The sequence below is a fragment of the Nasonia vitripennis genome, chromosome 5 (assembly GCF_009193385.2).
Source record: "Nasonia vitripennis strain AsymCx chromosome 5, Nvit_psr_1.1, whole genome shotgun sequence".
Taxonomy (NCBI): Eukaryota; Metazoa; Arthropoda; class Insecta; order Hymenoptera; family Pteromalidae; genus Nasonia; species Nasonia vitripennis.
The window spans coordinates 27,280,618-27,307,636 of record NC_045761.1 but is presented as its reverse complement, the minus strand read 5'-3'; the positions used below and the strand labels follow the sequence as shown (position 1 = coordinate 27,307,636).

General features: G+C 47.7%; 2 protein-coding genes across 7 annotated transcripts; both read right to left on the bottom strand.

Annotated features, from left to right (window-relative positions):
* Positions 1-1,947: 1,947 nt before the first annotated feature.
* LOC100117729 (transcriptional activator protein Pur-beta) lies at positions 1,948-11,238 on the bottom strand. Of its 5 annotated transcripts, none has more exons than XM_001601838.5 (7): positions 10,379-11,238; positions 9,318-9,368; positions 6,561-6,679; positions 6,367-6,469; positions 5,751-5,869; positions 5,324-5,551; positions 1,948-5,251 (listed from the first exon to the last, which is right to left on the bottom strand). In XM_001601838.5, the coding sequence occupies exons 1-7, from the start codon at positions 10,413-10,415 to the stop codon at positions 4,934-4,936; spliced, it is 975 nt and encodes a 324-aa protein (XP_001601888.1). In that variant the 5' UTR covers positions 10,416-11,238; the 3' UTR covers positions 1,948-4,933. The 5 variants fall into 5 exon arrangements, with proteins under 5 accessions (XP_001601888.1, XP_008206874.1, XP_016841125.1 ...); XM_008208652.4 differs by having other exon boundaries at positions 5,739-5,869; positions 10,379-11,191; XM_016985636.3 differs by lacking the exon at positions 9,318-9,368 and having other exon boundaries at positions 5,739-5,869; positions 10,379-11,078.
* A 155-nt stretch (positions 11,239-11,393) lies between these two features.
* LOC100678667 lies at positions 11,394-26,764 on the bottom strand. 2 transcript variants are annotated; one of them, XM_016985619.3, is made up of 8 exons: positions 20,570-20,695; positions 20,020-20,475; positions 19,613-19,929; positions 19,041-19,539; positions 17,301-17,425; positions 16,104-16,806; positions 15,240-15,812; positions 11,394-15,159 (listed from the first exon to the last, which is right to left on the bottom strand). In XM_016985619.3, the coding sequence occupies exons 1-8, from the start codon at positions 20,649-20,651 to the stop codon at positions 14,261-14,263; spliced, it is 3,654 nt and encodes a 1,217-aa protein (XP_016841108.1). In that variant the 5' UTR covers positions 20,652-20,695; the 3' UTR covers positions 11,394-14,260. The 2 variants fall into 2 exon arrangements, with proteins under 2 accessions (XP_016841108.1, XP_003426502.1); XM_003426454.5 differs by lacking the exon at positions 20,570-20,695 and adding an exon at positions 26,259-26,764 and having other exon boundaries at positions 12,855-15,159.
* Between the last annotated feature and the right edge of the window lie 255 nt (positions 26,765-27,019).

Here is a 27,019-nt window from a genome sequence, read left to right as displayed (position 1 = left end):
TAGAGATCGAATCGAATGAAAAAAGCTGGGTGAAAGTATAGAGACAGTAGAAATGTTATAAAATGAAATGCTCTGTTACCTTGTAAAACGTGTTACATTTAACATCGAGGCGATGATCCTTTTTTTCCAAACATGAGCCGTACTACTTTGTTTTTCGTGTTTCCTTTTTTGAATTTTTTTTTCTTCGATCTCTACTAACGAGCGAGCATCAATTGCTTAATTATTCTCGGGTGGACATAAGTTTTTTCGTTATTTTCATGGTATTTTTTTTTTTTTTGTTATCTCTTTAAATGTAATACCCCAGTCATTCATCTTCACTCTCGTATATTTTGTTGTTTTTTTTTGCCAATAAATTTAGCGGCTTCTCGATTTTACAATTCCCGATGAATGTTTCATCTAATGTATTCACACACCCATACATTCACGCTCACGCATATCAGGTATGCGTGTGCATATATATTTATATAATATATATATATTTTGTTTTAAGTTTTCTTTTATATATAAATGGCTGTTCTATCTACGATTTTTTATCGATGGGCGAAAGATCACAATCGTCCGTTTCTCCGCTGGGCTTCGTTTTCTTTTTCACATTCATCAATAGATTTTTCGTCAGAACATTCGACGTTTATAATAAGTATTTTTCTTTTTATCTAAATCAAGCACCTTCTTATTTTCACTTTGCTATCGTCTAATCGCAATTTTGTCCTCGAAATCAGTAGAACGACGTGATTTTCGGCTTCGTGACGATAAACGGAATGAGTGTAGACAATATGTAATACAAATAAAAGTGCCGGAAGTCTCGTCAGTGTATTAACGCATATGATAATCGTCCGTTTTATGGTGAAGAAGTCCCTCGTCAAATAAATTCAAGTGCGAGGCCTCTTCCCAGAATGTACATAGACGGAAGTGAGGAAAAACGCAGAGAAACGATATAGTAAGTAATATCGTGAATATAATAATATAAGCATACGCAGCTAATACACAAGTGCATCGTAATACGTGAGAGAATGAAATTCAGAAACGCAGAGCAAGCGGTCTCTCGCCCACACACTTTATTTAATCTTTCTCGCATCTGTTTGATAATTTAAAATATTACGAACTATGGCGAAACGTCTATCCGAAGAAACAATCGCTATTGCGAACTTCAACTTCGAAAGACTTAATTGTTTTTTGTTATCTTACTTCCTTATGCAATTCATTACGACTTTATTTATTTATAATCTTTATCCTTTATTTTTTTTTCTTTATACTTTTTTTTCTCGCTAATTTCTCCTGCTGCATCTCTGGCTGTACGTTTCATGCTCGACTTCATTCGTCGGCCTTCTCTTATCGATAAAAGTGACTCGATAATCATATAACAATAATATTATGCTGATATCGATATTCTCGAAATTGATTAACGGTTAAGAATCGTTTATTGAAAACTGTTGAACGCCCGGAACGCCTCCTCGGACGCGATCGAGTTCGTCGTGGCCAGACGGCAGGCTGTTCGGACATCCTACACAGAAAACAATACATCTGCGATCGAGAATCACTAATACATATAGCAATGATAATAAAAAGCCATTTTTATCGCGCTTTCCCACAGTCTAGCATCGAGCCACGATGACAGCTCGATCGTCGTCGCTTTTTTTGTTCTCCACTTTCCGGGAGGTAATGTAATGTACAGTTCGACGCACTCGCGAGTGCCGCCCACGCATACACAGAGAAAAGCACACGCACACGCGCACATTTTAATGGCAGAACGCACTTTTTCAATATTTTCTTTATATCCACCTCGTTTGACCAGCTATAGCTTTGTTAATCCTCACCTCACTTCTGTCCTCTTTTGACTCTAATCCTTACTCCCTCTCATCTATATGTATATATATCATCGTGTACTTTTATATTTCGATTTTTCGAAGTAATTAAAAAAACAAAAAAGAACAAACGACAGTGTTTTTATAAATAAAGAAAAACATTTTAATTGCATTATCAAAAAATCAAGAAAAGGGTAAAATATAGGAAGCCGGAGAAAAGGATATTTCTTTCATTACAAAGTGAGAGAAAGCCCATCGACATCGACATCTTCGAAATGTGAACGACCGCTATCAAAGCTTCGTTGCAATTTACGAACAACGTCACCACTGGTACTGGTAATAACGAGACTAATAGAATAATAGTAATCGCAATAATAATAATAATAATAATAATGTTAATAATTAATAATAATCATAACTAATGACAATATAACCGTAATTAATATTATCATAATAATCGATCGCAACATCAAGGCGACTCTCGTACATGAACGATAGAAATTTTCTTTGCATAATAAAAGAACGTCAGTGATAAGTTTTTCTGTAGTTTTTATTCAAAAATCAGCATTTGTTTTGTTTCTTCAAATTTGGCTTTACTCGCAGTGTTTCGATTTATAAAGGTCAACAAGTCGTCAGAAACCCGAAAATTTCAATCGCAACTGCGCGAGAACATCGCCGGATGTGATTTTTTGTTTTGCAGTGACCGCATTAACAGCATTGATTATCCCATTGTCAATCACGAGCATAGGTCGACTAAATGTGAAGCATCATGTTCACTTGGTTTTTATTATTATTTGTTTTTTCTCACTTCTAGACGTAAAATCGCAGTTTATCAGAAACGGCCGACCATCAACCGTCATGCAACGATGTAAAACAGCAAACGAAACACCAAACTATTTCTAACAACCAGCTCTCTTATACACTTCTGTGTGTTTACTTTTTTGTTTTATTTCATTTTTTTTTTTATCATATTTCCTGCACTTTTCTGTCGCGTATTACTTGAAAAGGTCTTTGAAGCATTCCCTTATCTCCGTCATCTATCTTCCTGCGTCCGAAACAAGGGACCCAGAAGAAACGCCTGCCAACATTCGCGCTACTTTAATTCTCCTCTACCTCTTGTCTTTGTCTTTTCTCTTTGACTGACATTCTCCCGACGCTACGTTCTACGCACACAAGTAAGCCTGGACGTAAACAAAACATTATAATCGAGTAGACCAATTCGGACAGTGATTCGAACTATTGAACAATTTTTTTCTTGTCCCAATACATAATCAAGATTTGCCGTTCGCTCTTTCATCCTTAATCACGCAGAGTACAATGTTGTATGCCTACGTCAAATTTGGAATGCCAATTCTTCTGGGTCCCGCCAGACATTGGCATTTCGTTACAATTATACAGTTATATAGATTCTATATAAATACCTAATATGCCTTCGTGTAATACATACCTAATATGCAATTGTGTTAGAAGTCGGCCGCGTCGACCTCAAAACGTAACGTAAATTAGGTACGCAACTTCCGTATTATGTTCGCATATGTGTTTATGCGCGTAAGTGTAATTGTGTGCCTGTCATGTATATGTGTACCTCGAGAGTGTCTTTGTTCTTTACAAGTATTGATTTCATCATTTGTTTCTTTTTAAAATCGTGATGATGTATTTACACACAGTATACATAGACGATATATAAGATTTTTTATATATACAGTGTATGCACGTTATCTCTGTGTGTCCGTGTGTACGTGTGAATTTTTCTGCCTGCAGTGTTTAATGGGGCGCAACATAATTAACGTTATATAATGTAAATATCATATAGATTCGTATGGGCCTAGCATCTCTTCATTTTTCTCCCTATGTTTATATATTATTTCATTATTATTATTTAATAGAGACGTCGTTTTCTTCAGTTTTGCAAACGAATGTACGGTGTCACAGTGTACAGGACCGATCAACAGTCGCTTAGGAAAGGGACGAGAGCCACCCTTTTGTCAGCAGCCACCCGTCAAAAAATCAAATCACGTCCACACTCGAAAGCCTGCGAACGCACTTCATAAAAAGCCTCAGAGGCTCATTTCATAATATAATTTTCTCCCTTATAATAAAAACAATTAATTAATATTAATTTATTCTTTTTTTTTATCCTTTACTTCTCACGTTTAGAGCACTATAGCAACTCTTGCATGCGAGTCAGTTATCAAAGAGCAAAGAGCGAAGCTGGAAGGGTCGATGCTCGGCTCTGTTCCAGGGCGACGCGATCGTTATAATAACAACTATTTATCCATAAAATCTAAACGATCAAATTCAATTGTAACGTAACCTTCACTACAGTCCATTTCCCATCTAAGGAATCTCTCGATTGGACGAAATGCATTGAAGAGCGAAGAATAGTGTTAAAAGTGTAATTAAAAAGTGCTTGGCTATTGAATTTTTGATAAGGAACCAAACCCAAATAAAGGCTAATTGCATAATGTACGTACGTATGCTTTCCAGTTGTCTGTCAAGCCCGGCGAACAATCAGGAAATGAACGGTAGAACTTATAACGTTAATCGATGGCAACTCGTATCCGTCTAGGATTTTATTATTTTATTTTTCTAAATCTCACGGGCGCATTCTCAAAAGATCTGTGATTCATCGATTAAAAGAAAATATCTTCCAACTCGCCTCGTCGTCTTTTTAATATATATATATATATATATATATATATATATATACACACATATATATGCTACAGTACGCGTATGGGCACACACGTATCGAAGCATGTATGCGCATACGCAATCAAGACTTTTTTGTTTGTAATCGATGATCCTAAGAGCAAGAAATGACCACGTCACCCGAGTCCTTTCAAAGGTACCCGGGTGGCCATTTTTAGTAGGACAGCAGGAAATTAGATATATCATATTTCTTTCGTTCACACACTTAGCAGCTCTTGGCGCTTCTGCTTTGCAGAAAGATCACGGCCACGACGACGGAGGAGTAGAAGAAGACGACGATAGATTTGTCTCGACTCTTGATGATTCTCTGACAGACGCTTCAATTAGTTGTTAATACGCTCTTGTAGGTACGCATAACGATTCGAATAAACGAGTTATAGGTGTAAATTTCCAAAGTTCGTGTTAAGTTAAAGCCTTTTTCACTTGATCAAAGGAGAGTCTAGGTTCGGATTGGGATTAGGCTGCTGCTGCTGCTGCTGCTGCTGCGAGGCGCCGGACGGCGACGATACCTGCGCCACCCCCTGGGCCTTGTTGTCATTGCCAAGGACGTTGGTGGGGCCGCCCGGAGAGCTGCCACTGCCACCAATGCCGGGCATGCCGCCCACACCGGAGCCCATGCCACCAGCAAGGCCGCTGCCTCCCTCCTTCATTTTTTCACAGTAGTCGGCGAATACATCGCGGAACTTGGCCCAAGACTTTTCCGGCACTGTTATGGCCGTCCTGAAGTTAGTCTTAACCTGAAATCGGAAACTTACGTTAGCTCGCCTCACGCTAGACCAACGTCCACGGCCAGGGTAAGGTGCACGTACCTCGGAGATTCTCATGTAGATCCCGCGGTTGTTCTGGCCGATGTCAAAGTAGAAATTTTTATTGTCGACGCGCATGTAGCGTCCGTCAGGCAGGTCACCTTTGAAGCCGCCATCATCCGTGCCGAACTCCTCGAGCAGATCCGTGAGTGCGTCGCGGAACTCGATCATGCCCTGGGCCGGTATCGCTATCTGCGTTCTCGGGCCGCCACGCGTTATCGTCTGTGATACCTGCACGCAACACACGAAGAGAGCACATGGAAATAACGTCGAATTCTGCGAACCACAAGCGGGGAAGAGTGATATGTGCACGCTAAACGCGGTTCGTGTGCCAACGACTCATGCAGTTTCCACGCTTTTAGTCTCGGTTTAGTGCGATTATAAGAGATACATGATTGATTTGCTGGTCGGTACATACAGGGTGACTCACCCGCAGGAAACGTCCGCGCGAGTTCTCCTTCAGGTCCAAGTAATATCGCCTGTTGTCCTTTACCATCATTTCCGACTTGAGCTTGCCATCGTCCGGTACGTTCTCTGGATTTGGAGGGCCTGCGTAAAACAATGCAAATTAGTAATTGTCAAGTACAAGATATAAAGTGAACTCATTGCGAATTACAATTCTGTACAGCTAGTGTAACTGACAGCCGGGAAAGCTACGTCTGATCGTATCCAAGCCGTTTCTACTGCGCCTGCCTGCGCATTGATTACCTTTAATTACGCGTAGTTATAAAGCAGTTGCTATATCATTTTTTGTCTAATAAGTGAAAATGGTAATCTTTTAAGACAAATAAATAACTCGAATATTAACAGCCTAGTTTTTCTTCCAAAATTATTGCTGCCAAAAACGTCTACAACTGCAGCAAAAAGTGAAATTCGCAATGAAACAATGCGTACTCGGAGTAGACCAGCTGGTATTCTAAGAATAAGGTCTGCCTCACAAAACATTCAAAAAAGCATCGCGCACTTCTGACAACAAAACATCCTCCAAAGTTTCAAAAGACACGCCAGTCACTTGGCGAGCGAGCTCTCAATAGAGAAAAATTTACCTAAAGATGCATAGTAGTCGCTGAATGTCGAAAGATGATCCCGGAACTCTGACGCGGTACTGAGTGCCAGGAAAATTTGGCTTCTTCTCCCATCGGCTCCGATCTAAAATAAAGGAGAAGGTCGGCGATTAGCACACATCCCATAAATAATGCGAAACAAACTGTTCGAGAAAATCGTCGGTTATTGTCGTTACCTCGGCTACTTTGATAAACCTCCCGCGTTTGTTCTGTTTCACGTCCAGGTAGAATCTTTTGCTCTGGATCTGCAGCATCTTCGTCGCCAGCTCCTGCTCCCCCTGCTGGCCTTGTTGGCCTGAAAATGGCATTTCATCAAAATTATTACCCTTTGCAGGATATTTTACTCGTAACAAAAAATCACTCGTGTTTGCGAGTAAAAAAGTACGCAGAAACACACTCCCTGCTCCACTGGGTCAACCTGTACGATCGAGCGGCCCTAATTCGACGCCAGGAGCGGCTCAAGATCATTTCAAGGCAATCGAGAATATTTTCTATTTGCCGGAAAGACCGGCCGAGCTACGCATCAATAAATAATAAAACGCAGACAATGGGGCGATAGTTTTAGTTTCTATAGGGACTGTGACCTAAATATGCGTTTCCTCTATGCGGATCAGTGTATATAGGAGCGTCACCGCGACGAACTTTGCGCTTTATTTCGAAGCGATAAAATCCATTTTAGAACTCGACTGTTTATACGATTCCAGCTTACGGTTGGAAGAGAGAAAAAAGCCAGAGAAGAAGGACAAATTAAATAGGCGACCTCATCGCGCGGGCGAAAAGCAGAAAGGGGAGACTCAAGCCCACGCAGTCATAAACTCATCCACTCGACTGCTGCAGGTAATAAAAAAGCTCCCGCTGGCGCAGGTGCATCGACTCCCCAGAGGCCTTCGAAACGAAAAAAAAATCGAGCATTCGGCCGCAGATAAGAGTACAAGCCCGCAGAGGAGGGATCAGTAGAGAGAAGTGAGGAAAAGAGCGAGACGACGGCGCGGAGCAATGTTGCTCGAACACACTCACGGCTCCGATCAATAACAGCTGCAGCAGCAGCAGCAGCAGCAGCAGAGCAATAGCAGCGAAGCTTCGGCTTAGCAGCGGGTCAAAGACCCTCCTCCCAGAGTCCTGTCCCCTATGCACCCTCTGCCGAGCCTTCAGAAGAAGCTACGCACGTCCCGTCGTCCTCTCATCGCTTCGCTGCATCCCTTTGGCCACATCGAGGAGATAGACCGAACCCAGAGGTGTGTGCGAGTGTGCAGCCTATAGCTATATACGAGAGCTCGTAACACTATATAGCCCGCAGAGCAGCAGCCATTGCGGAGGTGGCGGCGCCCCTCGGCAGCGCGCGCACCAGTCTATGTGTGTGTCAAGGACACATCTCCGAGCAGAAGCTCTCTCTCTCTCTCTCTCTCTCTCTCTCTCTGTCGAGGAACGTCGTCGACGCACGAGAGTGCAATGATCTTTCTCTCTCTCTCTCTCTCTCTCTCTCTCTCTCTCTGACGAGCGGCTGATTTTTCGCGCTCGAGCATGTAAGTATATACGAGTCGCCATAAGTAAGTGCAGAGACGTCGGCGATGATTCAGACGCCGGTAAATATACGTGCGATCATCCGGTTCGAATTCTTGGTATGGACACGCTGCTGCTGCCGGGGCTTCGGGAAATTTCGTCGAGTCGAGTGCAAGCTCGACGACTCACGAAGAAGCAGTTGGAGAAGAAGAGCAGACGAGCGTAGAGGTTAGTGTCGACGAGAATGACAATCGTTATTGGGGGAAACGTGGAAATTTTACAGGTGCGAGAGAGTCAGCGTACGGAGCGACAAACTGGCAAGCCTATAACGAGATTCGAAAAGTACATTTCTCTCACTGGCACCGATCAAGTTCAAGAGCCGATCGTCTAATTTTAGTCCACCGAGCTTATTTATAGCGCATTGTTTACAAGCCCGACTGTCTCGCCTACACGGCAGCTCGAATCTTCGAAACTCCGAAAGGAAATGTCAATACCTTCCGGATGCCAGTACTGTATCCTGCCCATCGTGTCGGTCCAGCCATTGGCCGAGTCGTCGATCGTCCTCTCCGACGCCATGAAAATCCCCCGGAGAGTCCAAGCTCGGCACTATCAGTCATTCGCCTATTCTTCCCCAACGAGCAAACAACTCTTGCAATTGCGCGGAGCACACCATATCAAGTGTCGTGAAAGACTAGGAGCAGCGGCAGCAGCGATCGCTCGACTGAGCCGTCCTCCCCGAGAGCGAGCGAGAGAGTCAACGGATGACACATAAAGCAAGAGAGCAAGTAGTGGGAGTCCGCAGACGCCGGTGGAACCTCCTCGTCGTCGCGGATGACGTGCGATCATTCATGGAGCCCGGCGTCATGCAGCAGGAATGCAGCGGCAGCAGCAAGGCATAGGGTATCATGGCTGCAGCAGCGCAGCGGAGCGACGAGAGCAGAGCACAGCCAGCAGCAGCGCCACGTGACACGGCCGTACCACGTGATCGGCAAAGCTCCCCTCCGCTCTGCTTACGTCACGGACAGCTGACTACTCGCCCGCGCGCGCGCGCGCGCGCTCCCACTCTTTCTCTCTATCTCGCTCACTCTGCTTCTCTCCAACTCCATTTTTACACCCTGCGCGGCATTTTTACGCCTTCGAGCACACCCGCACCTCCGCAGATCGAGTTACCCACTGCTATTAATGCGTGGACAAGTGCGAGAGAAACGAGGCTGATTGCGAGCGATTTTTCGCGACTGACTGGATGAGAGACCTGTTACCAGGCGGGATGAAAACTAGTTCCATTGAAGGGCGGAGCTCTGCTCCCCTTGTGCGTGCATTACTTCACTCTCGCCTTCTCTCCTCTCTTCGCGACCATTCATCCGAGCTATATTTATAACGCGCTCTCTCTCTGACTCCGCGGAGAGAGAGAGAGAGAGACAATCCACACTCACCAGCGTCGAAGTCAGCGCCGCCGGCGTCCATGCCTCCGGAGTTTCCATACTCTGCAACATGAAAGAGAGAAAAAGGCTCAGCATTCGATATAGGTATTCTGAGAGGCAGGGCACGTGCGTGTACGCGATATCGTAGTCGCCAGCGAGGTATTATATCCTATTAAACACACAGAGCGAGAGAGAGCAGGTCACGATTTTAAATCTCGAGCGGAATGCGCATGCGCGCGCGCACGCATCGATTATTACCTATATACCGTGTGTCAAGTCGTGTCGCGCTTTGGGCCGCACGCGCGCTGCTCCCAATCTCGCGCGCGTGTTGCGATTGTTACATCACGCGCATTATCGCTCCAAGATAAATAAACAGTAGGTTCGCAGCGCGGCGTCGGCGGCGGTTCGATTAGATAAAGCGAGCCGAGTCCCTATAGAGCACACGAATTCGGAGCCGTCCTGCTCCTCGCGAGAAATGACAGCTGTTGCGAGGCGGACAGAGGACAAAGAGTGTACTCTCCGCTCCGAAAGGAGTCCGCGCGCGCCCGCGAGAGACGAGGAGAAAAAAAGCAGTATAGTAGCTGCCGCTACTACTGCTGCTAACAGTTATAGCACGGCAACGTTGCTCGCTCGCGCAAGCCTAAGGGGGGAACGAGGGACTCGCTCTCCGCGCACGGGTAGTAACGCGGAGCGACGAGCGAGTCGTCCGTGCGCGCGCACGTATAGGTTTTGCACACACTACAGCAGAGCACACAGCGAGCGGGGGGACCGCCGGCCATCTTGAATCGGCGAGAGAGAGAGAGAGAGAGAGAGAGAGAGAGAGAGAGAGAGAAAGAGAGTTCCGTTGGCGAAAAATTCGGAGGTTTCGCGGCGCGGCTGACAGAAGCCCGATTCGTCGTCCGCCCCCAAGACCGGGCCCCATGCGTCCCCTTTCCCCAGGTGCTGACAGCCGCTCCGCGGGCACTTCTAGCCAGGAGACCCCAAGGACGGCTCTCTCGCTCTCTCTCTCTCGCGCTCTCAACTTGGTAACAGGGCGCGCGAGCGCGCGCGCGGCGATGCGATGTTATACTCACTCTGGGGCTGCTCGTCGAGGCTCTCCCGGTCGGACATGTCTGTCTGCTGCTCCTGCTGCTCGACTGCGGGGTACAGCTGCTCTCTTGGCTCTTCTAATCTGTCACACCGTAGCACTCGCTGTTACTACTGCTGCTCGGCTCGCTCGACCTCGTGCACTGGAGATGAAGGAGGAGCGCGGCGACGGCAGCCACTAGAAGCGCAACACCTTCGGGCCGGCCGCGCCTCTCGACGACGACGACGACGACGACGACGACGGGGTTTCAGCAGCGCTGAGCAGCACCGCACACTATCTCTTCCTCTCTTCCTCTCTTCCTCTCTTCCACTCTTCCTCTCACACACCCTCGCGCACACACCTTCTCAGCTCTTCGCCGCTGCTCCGCTGTCCTTCATTCGCGCTACTGTCCCGCGAGCTCCCCTGCCACGATCCCTCGCTCGCTCTATCTCTCTTCTCTCTCGCTCTCTCCACTCCCTCTCTGCGTGCGAGTGCTGCAGCAGCGGCTCTTCTTCGCTCCTTCTCTCTCTCTCTCTCTCTCTCTCTCTTTCGCACTCTGCGACTGCTCGACGCGCTTCTACTTCCTCTTCTTCTCCTCCTCGACCAGCAGCAGCAGCCGTTTCTTCTTCCTTCCTGCAGCCGAACCTAGCCCGCACTCACACTACTCTCGCGCCTCTTTCTCTCTCCTCACCGTCGTCTGGCTCGCGCTCGTCTCCTCTTCACTTCACGGGCCGCCGCCGCCGCCGACAATCCGCGCACGCAGAACCTGGATAAGCTCGCTCGAGCTAGACACCGAGCTCTGCCGTATTTCGGCGAAATGGGACACTCCGCTGCTACACCGAAATTCACCGCACAGAGAGCGCCAGCTCGCGACTTACCCACGCTCCGACGGTAAGATCCGAGTTGCTTTATCGACGTGGCCAAACGCGCGAAGATTCGACTCTGTGACTTATGTGGTAAGGCGAGCTTTTGTGTGTTATGTGGTAAGGATGAGTATTGGGTCAAAGCAGCAGGAGAGCAAGTTTTTTTCGAATCGTTTTATTAATATTTTTTAAGCAAAACACAAAAGAATTAAAGTACAGAGTTATTCCTTACATTGTATTCTGATATAGTAAGTTTCTTCATGAAATTGTACAGCAACATGACTCGTGTTCGAACGTATCGTATCGATAGGAGATGCATTCTTTTTCTTATATATATGTATACGTGTAATCTGCGTGTGCGAGTGTGTACCTTTTTCCATCCCTTGATCCGCATCGATTTGCCGCGTGCGCTAGTCTGAATGATTAGAATTTCAATCGTGTATTGTATGTATGCGTGTTTTCCAGTCCCGCTCTATCATGAAGGGTTTCTATATCGGTGCTGATGCTTTTACTCTCTTCGCCTCTCTCTCTCTCTCTCCCTCTCCCTCTCTTTTTCTTTCTCCGACCTGAATTTTTGTATCGCTTTTTCTTCTTCTTCTTCTTCTTCTTACAACGATCCGAAGAAATTCGCAGGGTCAATCGGTTAGAAAAATGGCCGCCACAGAATAAGGCACACAATTGATGCGATGCGCACTTTGATAATAGCGATATATATATATGTATATACATATATCAAACCCTATATATTATCGTAACGTAAAGCACTTTGGTCGAATCGACGTCGGATACGCCGATTCCCTTAGAAGTTCTAGAGCAAAAGAACACTGATATTTGGTTTTCGTGAGCCGGATTTTAAGACAGAGAAAAAGGTGCGCCTGATGTGGATGCTTCTGAACTGACCGGATGATGAAGATGCGCATACAGTTAGCCGCGTATGCATACGTCTGATATCTTTTTCTCGTGCGTTTCGTTTATTTACATACATTTATATGAGGTATTTGATGCAAAGGTCACGCGCTATCGCTCCTTCCTTTCCTCTCCCTCACCTTTCTCCCTCTCTTACACGTCCCGTACCTCAAAGCGTGAATTATATCGTAACAAGTGCGCCTTGTGTTTTCGTTCCTGTGTTCAACGTGTGATATAGTATATACGCGAGTTGCGTAAGCAATTTCGTATTGTTTCTTCAACGTTACGTGTCTCGCGGAATTGTGTGTCGTACATTTTTAACACTAGTTCATTCCTAAGCATGCGTGAGTGTATGTAGCGTATGTCTATGTTTCATGAATTTGTCCCCCAGAATTATTAATCAATCGCCCGCGCAAACTCCTTTCATCAACAAGCTCTGCCTTATATATTTACATTATCGGCTTACAGCACGTTTAACGTCTACCATCAACATCTACGCACATTACAGTTTTTTGCCCACCTCCTCATCGTTTGTCGTTTCACATGATTATTTGATTCCATTTTTTTTTTATTTTTCTCAACCTTATTAGACTTACAACGTCCTCAACTATCATGGTTTTATTACTTGCCTAAAATTGTTACGGCTTATCTAAAAGTTTGGCCTACTTTCGTTAAAATTCAATTTTTCTCCCTGGTTAATCTGTGCCAATCTAGTTTTTTTTTTCATAATTAGCTGGATGAGTTAAGCATCTACGGTAAATTGTCGATTATGCTCGCGCGTTGCTCGCACCGACGCTATAGCATTGTCTCAACTGGGAGAGAGTACACAAAAAGCAGCGAAGCAGATTCAATAATTTTCCGGCTACCAGCTAGGATGATCTCTTTGGTGATGTGTCTCGTGTATACGTCAGTGTCAACGATAACGCGCAGACGAGCTTTACTTTGCAAATGTCGAACTCCCGAACAAAAACAAATATTAAAATTTCTCTCTTAAACTTCAAGATCTCAAATTCTCCTTTTTAAGAGGGTCGTACAAAATATGCTCTAATCACATATACGACTCGAGTTCTAGCCTCAGTCACACTTTCTATACTTGGATCATCGATAACAAGAACGATAACAATTATAACAATACGCCGTCACATTTTTACCGCGCTTTGGTATCTTTTGTTCATCAGCCTTCTCGGACTAGCTTCTAACTCTTCTTAGCTCCATTTTTATGTGCTCAAAACGAAAACTTATCGAGCTCTCACACGCGGAGACTAAATACATTAACGACTATTTCTTTTTTTATTCCTTTGCCATTTAAACATTATATCATCACACATCTGAGACGATTCCGCGAATACGTCATGATAGAAATTTAATGCAGGATTGTTGATGTAAACAGTTTTTTAATCTTTTCAAAATCCAAATGATCTTCATCGTAGTAATATTGAATCAAACTCTTAAGAGACATATATTTTGGCTATTAAATCAAGTAATAGTAATTAGGAACCTTGACAGACATTTTTCAATCGTCTTTAAAAAGCTAAAGAAATATGTAAGTTTGAAAAAACAATCATGAAGGATGCAATACAATAATTATTACGATCTACAGTAACTGCATACAGTATATACGCTAGAACTCTGGAGACCATACATTATCATGTAAGTGTATCAAAGAAGTCTTTTGTGACTTGGGTGAAAACGCGAACGAACGCTGGTATGCTATTTACAAACGCAAAGCTTATATTGGAACACAAAATTCTTGTCGGTTTCATCATTGATTACTTATTTTCAACATTCTTCGAGTAAACTCCCCCAAAAATTGACTAACATTTTTAGTCACGTGTCAATAGCAAGGACCCCTACAAATATTCGAGCATTTAAGTACCATCAACTATGAGTTACTGATTTTCTTCCAGAAATAATATGAGACGGTGAATTATGTTTTGCTATACAATTATCGATAAAATACTCTTGCTTGATCTCGTCAAAAACCGAAAAATGGGTAAGAAACAATCAATGGTTCAAGAATCAAAAATCAGGAACAAAAGGTTCATGGTACTTGAATTTACTCTTCCCACTTGGATAGATCAGAATGGAGGACGGCCATTTTCTTGAGGATTCTCCCTGTGTCATTGAATATTGCAGCAGACAGCCTTGCACGGTATAGGACCCTCCCCGTCCCGACTCATGAACGGCGACTTGTCGAATTTGGGATCGATCGAGGTGAAATTGAGGGGTTTACCCGTGTAGCAGCTTTCGTAAACCTCGAATGCCTCGTCGATTGGCAGCTTCGAGTGGTAGTCGGTGATACTCTTGAGCTCATCTTCCACGGGAACAATCACTGGTATGTCCTCGATGCTGCTGATGCTATCGGTCATTGGGTCGGGAGTGTTTGGCACAGTCTTCGATCTAGACGCATCAAAATTATCGTTTATAACTAAATTATCGCGAGTCTCGTCCTCGACACTTGAAACACTCGAGTCAGCCTGAAGTCTGTAATATCTCTGCACATGCTCCATGCCATCGGGGCCGTTGTCCTTAGTCACTAAAAGATCATCTTCGTCGTTTTCGTCAGCGTCGAGCGTCTTCTTCGGGCTCATGACTGGCTCGACAGTTTCCGCCTCCCAGCACTCGAGAACGTCCGGCTCCTCAATGCTACCCAAAGAGTTTCGGTGCTCGTCTTCCAATGTGCTGTCGCTGTTCCGTCTCGCAGCGTCCTTCTCCCGAAGTTCCGATGCAACCAGCAACAGTTCACCGTCCATCGAGACCACGATCTCACCCTTCTCGAACGTTTTAACCGCCTGTACGTCTCCCACGCATATCTCCTTGCAAGCTTCCTCTGGCGCTTTGCGAATTACTGTAGAATTCGCAAGCTCCTGGAGTCTTCTCACGTTGATCCGAGAATTTTCAGCAACCCTCATACCCACATCTCTATCCTTCTCAGCGGAATCGCAAATACCTTCGAGCGCCTTGCCCGGTGGGGCTTTGGATGTTTCCACAGAAACTTGTGCTTGTTCTTGTGCCTTATCTAAAAAAAGAGAATCAGCATTGAAAAATTAGCGTAAAATGGAGTATATACGCGTGAAAGTAGAAAGTCGTAAGACCAACCGAGTTTATTTTGTTGCGTATCGAGCTTTAAAAATTGACTCTCTTGATTCCGCCGGTGACTCTTCGCACCTTTTCTCCTGGCACCTCTAACGTTTCTGCTCCCCTTCAACGAGGGGCCGCCTGACCTGACGGCCTCGTCGTTGCTGGATCCGGTGCTGCTCTCGCCGGTCTCTGCGACTCTACCGCGACTGGCCTCGCGCTTTTCAGCGCCAGCGCCATTAGCAGATAGTGCAGGCATGGGGTTGCCCTGCAAGTTTTTTGACGGCTCGTTGCTTATCGAGGCGTCCTCGTCGTCCTCCTCATCCTCGTCGCTAGTCGCCGAGGACGTGATAAAGAGATCAGGCGAATTGGCCCTCTTGAGCCACTCGTTCACAGCGTCGGTTATAGGCCGGTCCGAGTAACCGTGCTTCGACTGGCTTTCGAAGCCGGAGTCCTCGTCGGCGGCGGTGATGGTCCCCGTGAGCGTCGTCGTTGTCGTCTTTGTTGTCGTTTCGTGATTCTTCATCTCGTCGCAACAACTTTCGGAGGCGATCGGCGTCGGGCTCTCTTCGTCAGCCCGGCTTCGACTGATATCTAATCAAAAGTAGAATGGCGCACTCAATTAAATGCAGACTGCAAAACAGATTAGTAAGAAGCGACAGGTGTTAGTAATGATGCATGCGTAGCAATTGCTTGTATTACGGCACAGCTAATATTTTTGCAGCGTGCGCACGTTAATCGACACTTTTGGTACATTATAAGCTTTCCTTCCAAGGCACACTGATAGCGTCGATTCGTGCAAGGCGGATGGGAACGTTAGTGAGGCGGGTGAAAAGGCTCCAAAAATGTTGGCTGTGCGATGGACAAACATCACGAAGCTCTCACCTAGATCGGCGTCGTTCTGCGAGGCTTGCGCCTCGATGATGGTCGTCCTGCTAAGCACGAGTGTGAGTTCGTCGACAGCGACGTCCCTCTGTGCCTCTTCGTGATTGTTCGTCTCGTCGTCGAGGTCAGGTCCGGGCGTGGGTTCGCGCACGAACTTGAGCGCTTTGGCGCTGTACTTGCGTCTGGGCTGCGTTGTGATTCCGCCGTTGCTCATCCTGCTGCTCTTCATTGCCTCCTCTTCCTCCTCCTGCTTCTCCGTCTTCTCTTCCTCGTCGCAGCCGTTTGGCAGCTTGTGATCCATACCGTTCTCCAGGTCCTTGCTATGGACATCCGCTGCAGTCTCGGCAGGCTCATCGGTCAGTCTTGTAGTGGCTTCTTCGTTGTCCGCGTGGTGCTGGTGGTTGTTGAGCGTTACTGCAGGACTGTTGCAGTCCTCCTCCGGGGCGGCCTCGCCATTCGACTCGGACGTCGTCGTCGTCATTGTCACGGCTATCGAGGATGTGCCGCAGCTGTCCGAGAACGACTCGGGCGTCGAGTTGGCGAGGTCGGACCGCAGGTGGAACTCTTGGCACTCCGGGTTGAGCGGTCGGTTGCTGAGGCTACCCGTTGTGGTAGGAGCCGCCGACAAGGAGACTCGGGGAGAGGGAAGACCGTTCTCGCCTTCCGAACTGTAGTCTTCCTCGTCTTCATCCTCCGTGTTACCCTTAAAAGCACACGTAGCTATTAGTAAGATAGTAATTTATTTGAAAAACTCAAGTCAGTTCGACTTTTGCATAATAGGAAATTTTCCGAACGATTTGAACGCATTTATGCATAGATATAAAAGTATTTATAGCTCGCCTCTCGTTGATTTGCTATTTCTCAAAATGAGCACGAGGAAACCGTGATTTTATGACTCGCTACAAATCACTGATTTCGTTCGTGCGTCTATTATCAGTCGTATTAAAATGTAAGATCTCGCTTAGCAACAAAGTTTTACATCTTAGACGAAATTTTCAACAAATCATTCGAGCAAGGTTTCACTCCGACGCGTCGACATTTCCCCGATTTTAGAAACGCAGTTCACCACACCGCAACGACTTGGCAAGCTATAAATAAACAATTATATACTGCGCGTTAAGCTCGAATATTTTCAGCGCAAAGAACAACACGTTCGACTGCAATAAAAGTAGAAGAAGCAATAATGAGTCAACTCACGAGAGCATGCGGACGCTTCTGCTTTCTCTTCCTTTTCTTTTTCCTGCGTTTCGCGCAGGCCACCGCCGCGGTACTCGCCAGCATGTCGTTGCATCTGAGCATGGGCCCACTTTGTATCGTCACGCCTTCGTCGGGAAAAAAATCAGGCATTACTAAACATCAGTCGACTCGATTATCTGTGTCTTCCAAGTCGACTATCAAGATATCTCATTGGTCGTTATACAAATGATAATGAGTCGAAATATGACAACTATATGCTGCGTACAGGTATGTGGAAGTAGTAGTAGTAGTACATATGATATAGATATAATTATTTATACGGTAGTCAAAAGACGTGTGGTGCAGACAAAAATGAAACAGAAGCAACAGTTTCAGTGGAATAGAGATATAGTTGATTATTATTAAGACAGGGCTCGAGGGAGAGGACAAAAATATCAATCGATGAATGATAGAGAGAAAGAGAGAGAGAGAGAGAGAGAGAGAGGAAGGATCAGAGCACAACTCGCGCGACACGCCCGAGCCACTGCGAAGCTTCGGAAGACTGCGCTTGGCTTTTTACCTTACGAGACTGCGGCCGGCTGTTCTAGGATGGCTCGACGCTTTTATTTTTACTGTCTCTATTTAGAACGCGGAGCAATGCAGCAGCCTGCCAAGCGCACTCTTTCGGCTTCGTCATCTTCGTCGGCTGTGTGTATAGAGCTGCTCAGCTTCGCGCACATACCTATATTTACGGCAAGCCGTAACTCTGCATCGCGCGCTATAGTGGAATAATCGATTTTTCATTTTGCTTGTCTTGCTTTCTTTTTCCAAGCCACGAAATTTTCATGTTTGTAGAACTATTATGTGCAAGTTTCGGTTTAAAGACTGTGCCAAGTCGAGGTGCGCTGTTGCAGCAGCAAAAACGTGTTTGCTCTGTCTGCGAGTTTGCGTGTACGTGTATGAAAGAAAGAGTTCGTAGGTGCATTCAGTGCGTATAAGAAGTGATGTATAAACGAGCTAAGCTAAGAGATGCTTGACAATCGCAAACACACATCGAGAGAGACAGAACGCGCCTTTTAAGCGAGATTTAGGCTTTAGACACAGAGAACATTTTGAAGAATTGAAACGAATGTAAATATAAGTGATAAATAAGAGAGAAACAACAAAAGCGTCTAAAGAGGAAAAATCTCGCCCGGCGAATGATTTACCTTTTACCTTGAATGTGGTAGAGGTACTGCGGTTATTATACAGCAATGGTGACGATGGACAGGGCAACAGCAGTCATAAACCTGAGCACGTCCGAGACCCTTGGCCGCGCGACATCCGAGCGACACTGCTCTCGGTTAACATTAGAAACAGATACGGTCAAGCCTACGGCTACGGGCTAAAGCAAGCACGACTAACTACTTATACACTAAGCAAACGGTCTCCTAACTCATTTGTCATCATCATCATCATAATCAACAACATTATCATCGTCATCGTGTATCTGTGAGCGAGCGAAGAGCTTCTCGTGTAGAGAAAAAATTTAGAACAATCTGAAAGAAAGACTTCCACGCTCGCTCGTCTCACATAGATCAATAGAAAGATAGAGATAGAAAGGGAGGATGCTGGGCCGCTTGGAAAGGATCAACGGCTCGATTCATCGGAGAGAGAAAGAAAGAGAGTAAGAGTGATGTAGTGAGTATCCGCGTTTCAAAAAAAAAAAAAAACGTGTTCAAGAACAAGACTAGCTAGCGAGAATCATGGAAGATAACCAACCGTTGACGTTGACCACTGGTGGGCCAAACATGTACTGTCCAGGGTAGAGGTAGGCGGGCTGGTGGCCCATCGGCGGAGGCATCATGTGAGCCAGGTGAACCGGCTGAGGCGGCAGCGTTTCGACGTACGGCGCAGCCGCGGCCTCCGGGTACTCCAGGCCGTCCATCGGTGCTTCTTCGAGCGGCTCTTCAGTCTCGGTAGGTTTTTCTTCATCTTCGTCACCCTCAACCTCCTGCATCAGCTCCTCCTGCTCGAGACTGAGATCCTGGTCCGGTTGATTCTCCTGAACCTGTGTCGCCGGCAGTGTTGCTTTGTTGTTCGCGAGGGGCTCGTCTGCTATACTGCCGCTCGCCGAGGCTGATGCGGAAACTGAGGCGCTGCCACCCGTCAGACTCGCCTCGTTGCTCAGGCCGTTCGTAGTCGGGATCAAGCTATCCGGACTGCAGATGGGCAGTCCTTGAGCGTCCACCAGCCCTGCGCAGTCCGTTGGCGGCACTCCCTGCGAATCAGAGATTTTTCGTTAAATACTTGTAACTAGAAGCCATTAACGAAGAAAGGAAACACTCGCTAACCTGGTAGTCCATGTAGCAGTACTGTTGCGAGGCGAGTTTGGGCACGAAGGCAGGATTGACCCACTCGATGGGCCTGAGGGGTACCGGTGCACAGGGCATGGCTGCAAGCATGTTGGGCTGGCCCATTTCGTCGGGCAACGCCGGGCCCACCAGCATCATGGGGTACTCGTAGAAGTAGCCGCTCGTGTGGTCGTAGTAGGTGCCGTAGCTCAGCTGAGCCGGACCCGGTGGTACGGCCTCCATCAGCTGCGGCGCGTACTCGGCCGGCACGCCGCCGCTGTCCAGAAGTTGCTGATCTTCCGCCGCTTCGCTTCCATCTGTTTCCGATAGAAAGGAATAAAGGGGGGGATATTGTAATCTTTCAGCACTACGAGCAGACGACTCACTCGAGAAAATCTCTGACGAACCTGCGGTGGAGTGCGAGGCAGACTGGCTCTCCGTGGTCGACGGGGTGGCGCTCATGCTGGCGTTGCTGGGAGTCCACTGCTTCTTCTGGCCGAGGTAGCCCTTCTTGAAGAGCATGTCCTGCCTGGGCGTCGTGATCCTCGTGTACTCGTCCTCGTTGAAGACGATCCTCTGCTGGTTGTGCTGCTGCTGCTGCTGCTGCTGGGTCGGCGAGTCGTGTCCATCGCTGCAGGTCCGCCTCGACCTGGAGCCGCCACTCGCGTAGCCGCTGGTCGTGCTGCCCGCGTGGCTCGCCTGGCCGTTGGAGTTGCCGCTGCCGCTGCTGCCGGCGCTACCGTGACGAGACTTGAGCCACGGAGGGCCGTACCCGTTGCGCTCACTCCGGCCCGACTCATGGCCGGATTTTATCAGGTAGCCGTTGCGGGATCCCTCCTCCTCGTCTTCCTCCCCCGGCGGGGCTGTAACAGAGCAATAAGGTAGAGTTAGTAAGCATTCATTCAACATCAACACTCAAACAGAACGAGTTCACAAAGTTTCCCGGAAGTCGCGTACCATCTTGGTACCTGGTCAGCAGCAGGGCAAACTTGGAGGAGCCGATGACCCGGTTGACTTTAATTTGCCGGCGCCACTGCATCTCTCGCACCGATGAGCATCCGCGAGCAACAACAACTCAATCCCAGCAACTCATCCGCAAGTAGCCCTTGTATCCGCGGCCCTCGCTCTCGTTCCGATTTAGCCGACGGGAACTTGTCTCCCCGTCCTTTTCTCCTTTTCTCTCTCTCTCTCTCTCTCTCTCTCGCTCTCTCTTTGCGGCCCTCGAATACTCTCGCGCTTATCTTTTTGCAGCAAGCTCCGGAAAGTTCTCTCCGCGCAGCGAGAAACGGATGCCTCGAAGCTTCTGCTAGGAGTGCGCGACTTGGACTAGAATACTCCCAGAAATAGATCTCTCTCTCTCTCTCTATTTCGCGAAGCGGACGCGCTCTCCCTTTCGGCGTCGAGAAGAAGCGAAGGGCCGGCGTTGCAGCAGCGCTGCTGCCGCTGCCAGGGTTAACGATCATTCGGATTCGGGCAGCTTGCAGCTGTCCCGGTTAAAACGCCGAAAATCCGCGGGGCTTCGATGAGCGCGAACCTGCTCTGATTTCCAAAAATAAAAGAAAGGGAGACGAGTGGATGTCGTTCAAGTGTTTTCTCTGCGGACTTGTGAGTATGGCTAAATTTAAGTCGTCTGCAGCATTTATGTAATAAACAAATATCCGCTCGTTCGCTGCTGCCAGAGTAAGTATAGCGGCGTTCGTTAGAACCGAATAGTTTTCGACGAGGAAAAGAGTCAGCTGAGTTTTTTTTCCAACCAGACGAAGGTGAAGAACCTGCAGAGAGTAAACCGAGCATTGACACCCCGGCACTAACTAGAGCTAACCAGAGCCGATTTCTATTTATTTTTTCGATTTCGACTCTTCTAGAAATTTCTCCTCTCGCACATCTCCGTTGCAGGTATAACGCAACACGACGGAGAAAAAGCCGTGTACAAAAAAAGCCAGGACTATATAGCGCAATAGTGTCGATGGAACACGCGTTAAGTGCAGGTCGGCGTCTTGCTCAGCGGTAGTCCGACTGTGAGGAAAGCTCTCGTGTATTTTTTCGTCGGTAAGCTCTCTCGAGGCGCTTGTCGAGGAGAATTATACTGTATATCTTTATTACCACGACGATAACGATAAAACTGTACATCGTGCGTTATAGAGGTGTAGCTGTAACGATCTATATTTACGCGAGCAGTTTTTATATTTAAAGGCCAGCTACGACAACTATTTCAAGTAGCAAGAGGGAGAGAGAGAGCAAATAGTCGCAAGGTCGGCTAGGGTCAGCTCTTTTTCAACGCACATCAGGCAGCAGTAGCCTGTTTACGATCGTCGTGAGCTGCTGATGTGCAGCACCTTCTAGACGCAAGAGTAATCTTCGGCGGCGATGAGAGAAAAAAGAGAGAGTTTATCGCAGCGCCGAAAGCAAATTTTCCGGATCGAGGAGAACGCGCTGAACTTTGAACCCCACGCGCAGCGGAGAAAAAAAGCTCCACGGCGCAAAAAGCGAGAGAGGCACGCACGTATCGGGCGAGAGTTTCTTATTTTAAACGGGGGTCGTCCAACGTCCAAAATCTCATGCGAGGATTACGTAAAGGCACTATCCTTCCCCCCCCCCCCGCCCTCCGATCATCGGCATCGTAATGCGTTACATAAAGCCGCTGCTTACACGCGGAGGCTCTTCTTCGATATTGTGCTATAGCAGTCGTCATAGTCCTATTAATAAATATTTCGATGATAGACGGAGGGAAAAAATCCCCACACATCTTATTCATCATTTTTTCGCATCGAGGACGCGCGCGGAATCCGAGCAAAAAGCACTCTCTCTCTCTCTCTCCAGTGCGAGCGTTAACGCTACCGAGAAATAACGGAGCAGTGCGTATGTACGGGTGACGAAATGAAGAATGGGAGAGAGAGAGAGAGAGAGAGCCGAGCGCGCTCGACGTCGGTCATTTGGAGCGTAGGACCATTATAGAACAACCTAGGAACATTGTTGAAAACATTCGACCAACGCGACGTGCGGTTCATACCCCCTCGGTGCGGAACGCCTTTCTCTCTCCCGTGCCAGAGACGTGTGGTTCGATATCTTGCGAGCTTTGTGCGAAAGCTTCGCATAGGAGAAAAAAAAAAACAAAAAAACGCAAGAACCGCGACTCATCCAGCAACAAGTGCACAAGCGCAGTTGATTAATTATACTGTCTCGGAGAGAGAAAAATGACGACGTCGTCGTGCAGCGCATCGCGATAAACGCTCGCCTATATAGACGCGCGGGGGGAAAAAGTTCAACATCCCGGAGACTCTCCCTCCCCGCACACGCATACACACACACAGACACAGACACGCGCTGCCTTTGAATAAGAAGATGAGGTTAAAGTGTCGCATAATAAGATAGATAATGGCCGTCGCGAGCTGCGGATTCGCCGACGTCGCAGCAGCAGCAGCAGTAATGTCTCTCTGTACACACCGTCGACGAGAGCTCAATGTTTACTTCTCCCGTCTTGCGTAATTCCTGCGTGTGTTTTATATAGGTACGTCGCTATGATGCAGCGCTTTTCTTCGCCGCGAATTTCTCGAAATGTCGAATTTTTTCGCGGCGCGTTCCAATAACGAGGGGCATCATTTACGATATGATTGTAGCAATACTCGGAACGTGTGCTGCATGGACGAGCGAGCGAGGAGAAAAAAAAAATGAGGAGAGAGATTACAGGCAGCGCGGAGAATTACAAGGAATTGCAAGACGTTTCATTAACCGCTCGCAGCAGCCTCACGTCTCCAAGTTCAGCGCGCGATTGACCGTTACGTAACGTGTGTCCCCCCCCCCCCCCAATGTCACGTGACAATGCAGGTACGAACCCTCGAATTTCGGAGAGATGGAAGCGGAGGTTCATCATCCTGACGCGTCTTTAGAAATCTCGTGACACGTCGAGAGAAGAAGAAGAAGAAGAAGTTTGGCAGCGGACACATGTGACCGACCTCGTGGTCGTTCACGTGAGCTATTCATAACTCCGGCGCGCTTTACGCACACGCCGGCGTTAGCCTGTGCGAAAATCTCACTCTCAAGAATTAACGAGCTTTATATACCGGGAGACGTTGAAATTCGTTTTTATTCGGGTGTACATATATGCGTGGCATGTGTACGCATGAGGAGAGAAAAGAAAGGTTCCCGCGTGCATTGGTCAACTAGTATCTATAGGTGCAACGCCGGCTCACACGGTCCGTTGCGTAACCCCGTATACGCGGTGCGAATATCCGCGAGGTCTACGATCTGCAGACACGTGCAACGCGTGTATAAGGTTGATGAGAAGCGAGAGGAATCGATCGTATTATGACCGCTGCATCGCGTGTCGTCTTTTTTACTAGAGGGCAGAGGTCGATCGATTGTTATGATGATTTTACAACGGCCGTGCGTTTGTTTACGCTCGACGTTTTATTCGCCCCTCCGATAGAGATCTATCCGCCTGTAACGGGGAGCAAACGTTGCTACAACGCATCAGCGTCACGAGAGCATTTCACCTTCTGGCGAAACGCGCGCGTTTCCTCGTCGGAAATTCTCGAACGTTGCGTTAGGTTGCGATTATTCAAAAAATCCGACACGACATCACCACGCGCACATCGGGCGAAAAGAGAACAAAAAAATCCATTAGAAAGAATAGCGAAGCGCTGTTGCAGCTCTTACATAAGCGCCGTGACGTATCGAGGCAGGTGTACGCGTTCGTTCTCTTTCTCTCTCTCTCTTTCCCCGCGTTCCTTTGTCAACATTTCAAGTTTACCGCTCGGCGAATATTTTCTCCCCTCGCTGCATCGCAGCCTCGGGTCGAAAAATCACGTGCGGCTATAGCCGCGTAACCGTCTTGTGTTATACGCACACAGTAGTAAAGAAAAGAGAGCCGCAAAGGACATTACCCCAGAGCGCGCGCGACGTTTCATTCCCTATGCTAGACACAAGGCCGATCGAGACTAGAGACGCGACGGCTATCGATTAGCTTTCCGTATAACGAGTCGGCCTCTCTCTCTCTCTCTCTCTCTCTTCCCTCTTTCGTCGTCTTGTCCCGGATGCCTATAGATTCGCCGGTGGAAAAACTTTCCGCTTTTGTTTACGGGGTGCCGCCGATGTGTGTAAGTGTAAAGCTACGGGGGACACCTTTATATCTTGTTCGTATCGCAGAGCTGAAAAATCCCTTGCAATTGTCATCGTCACAAGGGAGCCGACTGCCGAGAGCTGCGCGTGTGTATTGAGACAGCATGCAAATTACGCTGGGATTCGCCTTTGCACAACGAGCATTGTGCTGTCCGGCGACCCACACCCACTTGTTTTTCATATAGCCTCGTCATCTCGCTTTTTGCGCAAACGAGCCAACGGCGTTATTGGGCCGAGATCGTGAAACGCGATTTTTCGCAAAAAAAAAAAAAATTGTTTATTCCCCACTCGACATTCCGCACCTGGCTGCCGATCGTCTTACTTTGTTACAAACGTACTGAGGAATTGCAATCGATTCGATAAAAATCGCACGTCCTCGCGCTCTCGTCATGTAATCTCGTGTACCGAGATAAGCGGGTATAACGGATTGATATGTGGAGGTTGAGAACGAGCTGGCGATAAGCGGGCGAGGCAAAGTGCAGAGCGGAAGGGTAGGAAAGAAAGAAACGAGCGTCGTAAACATAATTATGTAAGATTATTTATCTGTGCAGCGGCAACCTTTTTTTCCGAAGGCCTCTATAACCGGATGACGAAAGCTGTATACCTCGGGAGTCTTATTATTGCCTTTACAGTAGCTGCAACGTACTTGTAACGCACTAGTGTAATAAACTCTATTTTTAAGCTTCTCGCTCGCACTCTCGAGGCCTGATTTTCGAGATGCTCGATGTTCTGTCTCTCTCTCTCTCTCTCTAGCGGAGTTACTCGTCGCGCTGCACGCAACAACGACGATTTCCGGCGGGCAATCATCGCCGAAGAAAGGAAGAACGGAGAGAGAGAGAGAGAGAGAGAGCCGGCTAGCCGAGCGTTATGAAACAGGAGCATGGAGACACACCGACGAGAGACTCGTGTAATTTTCCGGCGAATACCCGACCCCTTATCGCCCGTGACTATACTCGCGCGCGCACACACACACACGGAGCTCGTGATGCAATTCGCTATTTATAAAAAATTGGTCGCCGCGAGAGAGCTCAAAGCCTCTTTTCTCCTCGCGCCAGAAGAGCCGCGGCGATCTACCGGCTACGATGCAGGCACGTGACATCCGTCGCGACTTTATACATACGAGCTTTTTTTTACCTCACCTACGCGCGCACAGGCACAGGGGCCAACGCAGCTGATAATTGTGGCCTTAAAGAGGAAGAGAGAAAAAGAGTAAACTACCTATACCCGTTCTCTCGCTCGCTTTATGGATCGTACGTGTGCAGGTGCAGCTCTCTCACCGACACATACAGACTGCGAGGGAGAGAGAGAGAGCGGTGGTGGCGGATCGATCTGCGTGCGAGCTTGCGCTGCAGCCAGATAGGCTCTCTCTCTCTCTCTCTCTTTCGCTTGGATTCAAAAGATCCCCCGCGAGCGCGAGCTTATTACGTCACTCGCACTCGCACACACGCATACAAGGGCTCTCTCTCACACAGTCCAGGACAGCTGCGGAGACAGTGCACGCAATTTTTTTAATGTACAAGCTACTCACTGCCGATGCTGAGGGTCCTCCAGCGTGTTTTTCGCTTGGCGCCCTTCTTGCCCATCTCTAGCGGCCGCCGCCTCTACTCGGAAGCTTCTAGGAACTGGAGGACGACATGCTACGGCTCGCGCGCGCGCGCGCGCGGAACCTCTCCGCCGCCGTACACTCTCTCTCTCACTCCAGCTTGACTTTCCTCCTCGAATTCGATGTTTGCTCTCAAAGCTCTCGTCCAAGCTTCGTCTCTCTCTCTCTCTCTCTCTCTCTGCGTGTGTGTGTGCAGCTAGTACTCAGCCGAGGAGACGTGTGTGTACGATGCAGCGAAAGACAAACTCTGGGCCATCGGAGGAAGGGTGCCGCTGTGCTCGACTCGCGACCGCACACTGACTGCTGCTCTGCGCTCGGCCGCGGCCGACTCCCCACTACTATACGCTATACTCGCCATCCGTATGCTCTCTTCTTGGGCTGCGCGCGCGACCGAAGTCTATATACCTACTCCCTGTAGCGGTGCAATGTGCATTGCTCGGCGCTGTTATCGCCGGTCTCTCGGCTTCTATGCGGATAAGCCGGGTCGTTACGCGGCAATAAACTCCAATCCTCGTAATATTTGCACCTATACAAAACAATTTGTCATTGTATATGTTTCGGTAAGTAGCACCGCCGGCGCCAGTTTGGGCTACTTGTAATTGTAAATTTATCGATTACCAGAGCATTTTCAGGATATTTAAAATTAATATACGTATATATTCAGTACTTATGGCGGACGGCAACAA

Bases quoted from the DNA above. Each gene is read 5' to 3' on its own strand.
- LOC100117729 (XM_008208652.4), bottom strand. From the start codon at position 10,415: ATGTCCGACCGGGAGAGCCTCGACGAGCAGCCCCAGA. The intron at 9,369-10,378 runs GTGAGTATAACA...TTCATGTTGCAG, and splicing joins CCTCGACGAGCAGCCCCAGA to AGTATGGAAACTCCGGAGGC. The intron at 6,680-9,317 runs GTGAGTGTGGAT...TGCCATTTTCAG, and splicing joins CGGCGCTGACTTCGACGCTG to GCCAACAAGGCCAGCAGGGG.
- LOC100678667 (XM_016985619.3), bottom strand. From the start codon at position 20,651: ATGCAGTGGCGCCGGCAAATTAAAGTCAACCGGGTCATCGGCTCCTCC. The intron at 17,426-19,040 runs GTTGGTTATCTT...TTCCCGACGAAG, and splicing joins ACCAGTGGTCAACGTCAACG to GCGTGACGATACAAAGTGGG. The intron at 15,160-15,239 runs GTTGGTCTTACG...CTCTTTTTTTAG, and splicing joins TACGCAACAAAATAAACTCG to ATAAGGCACAAGAACAAGCA.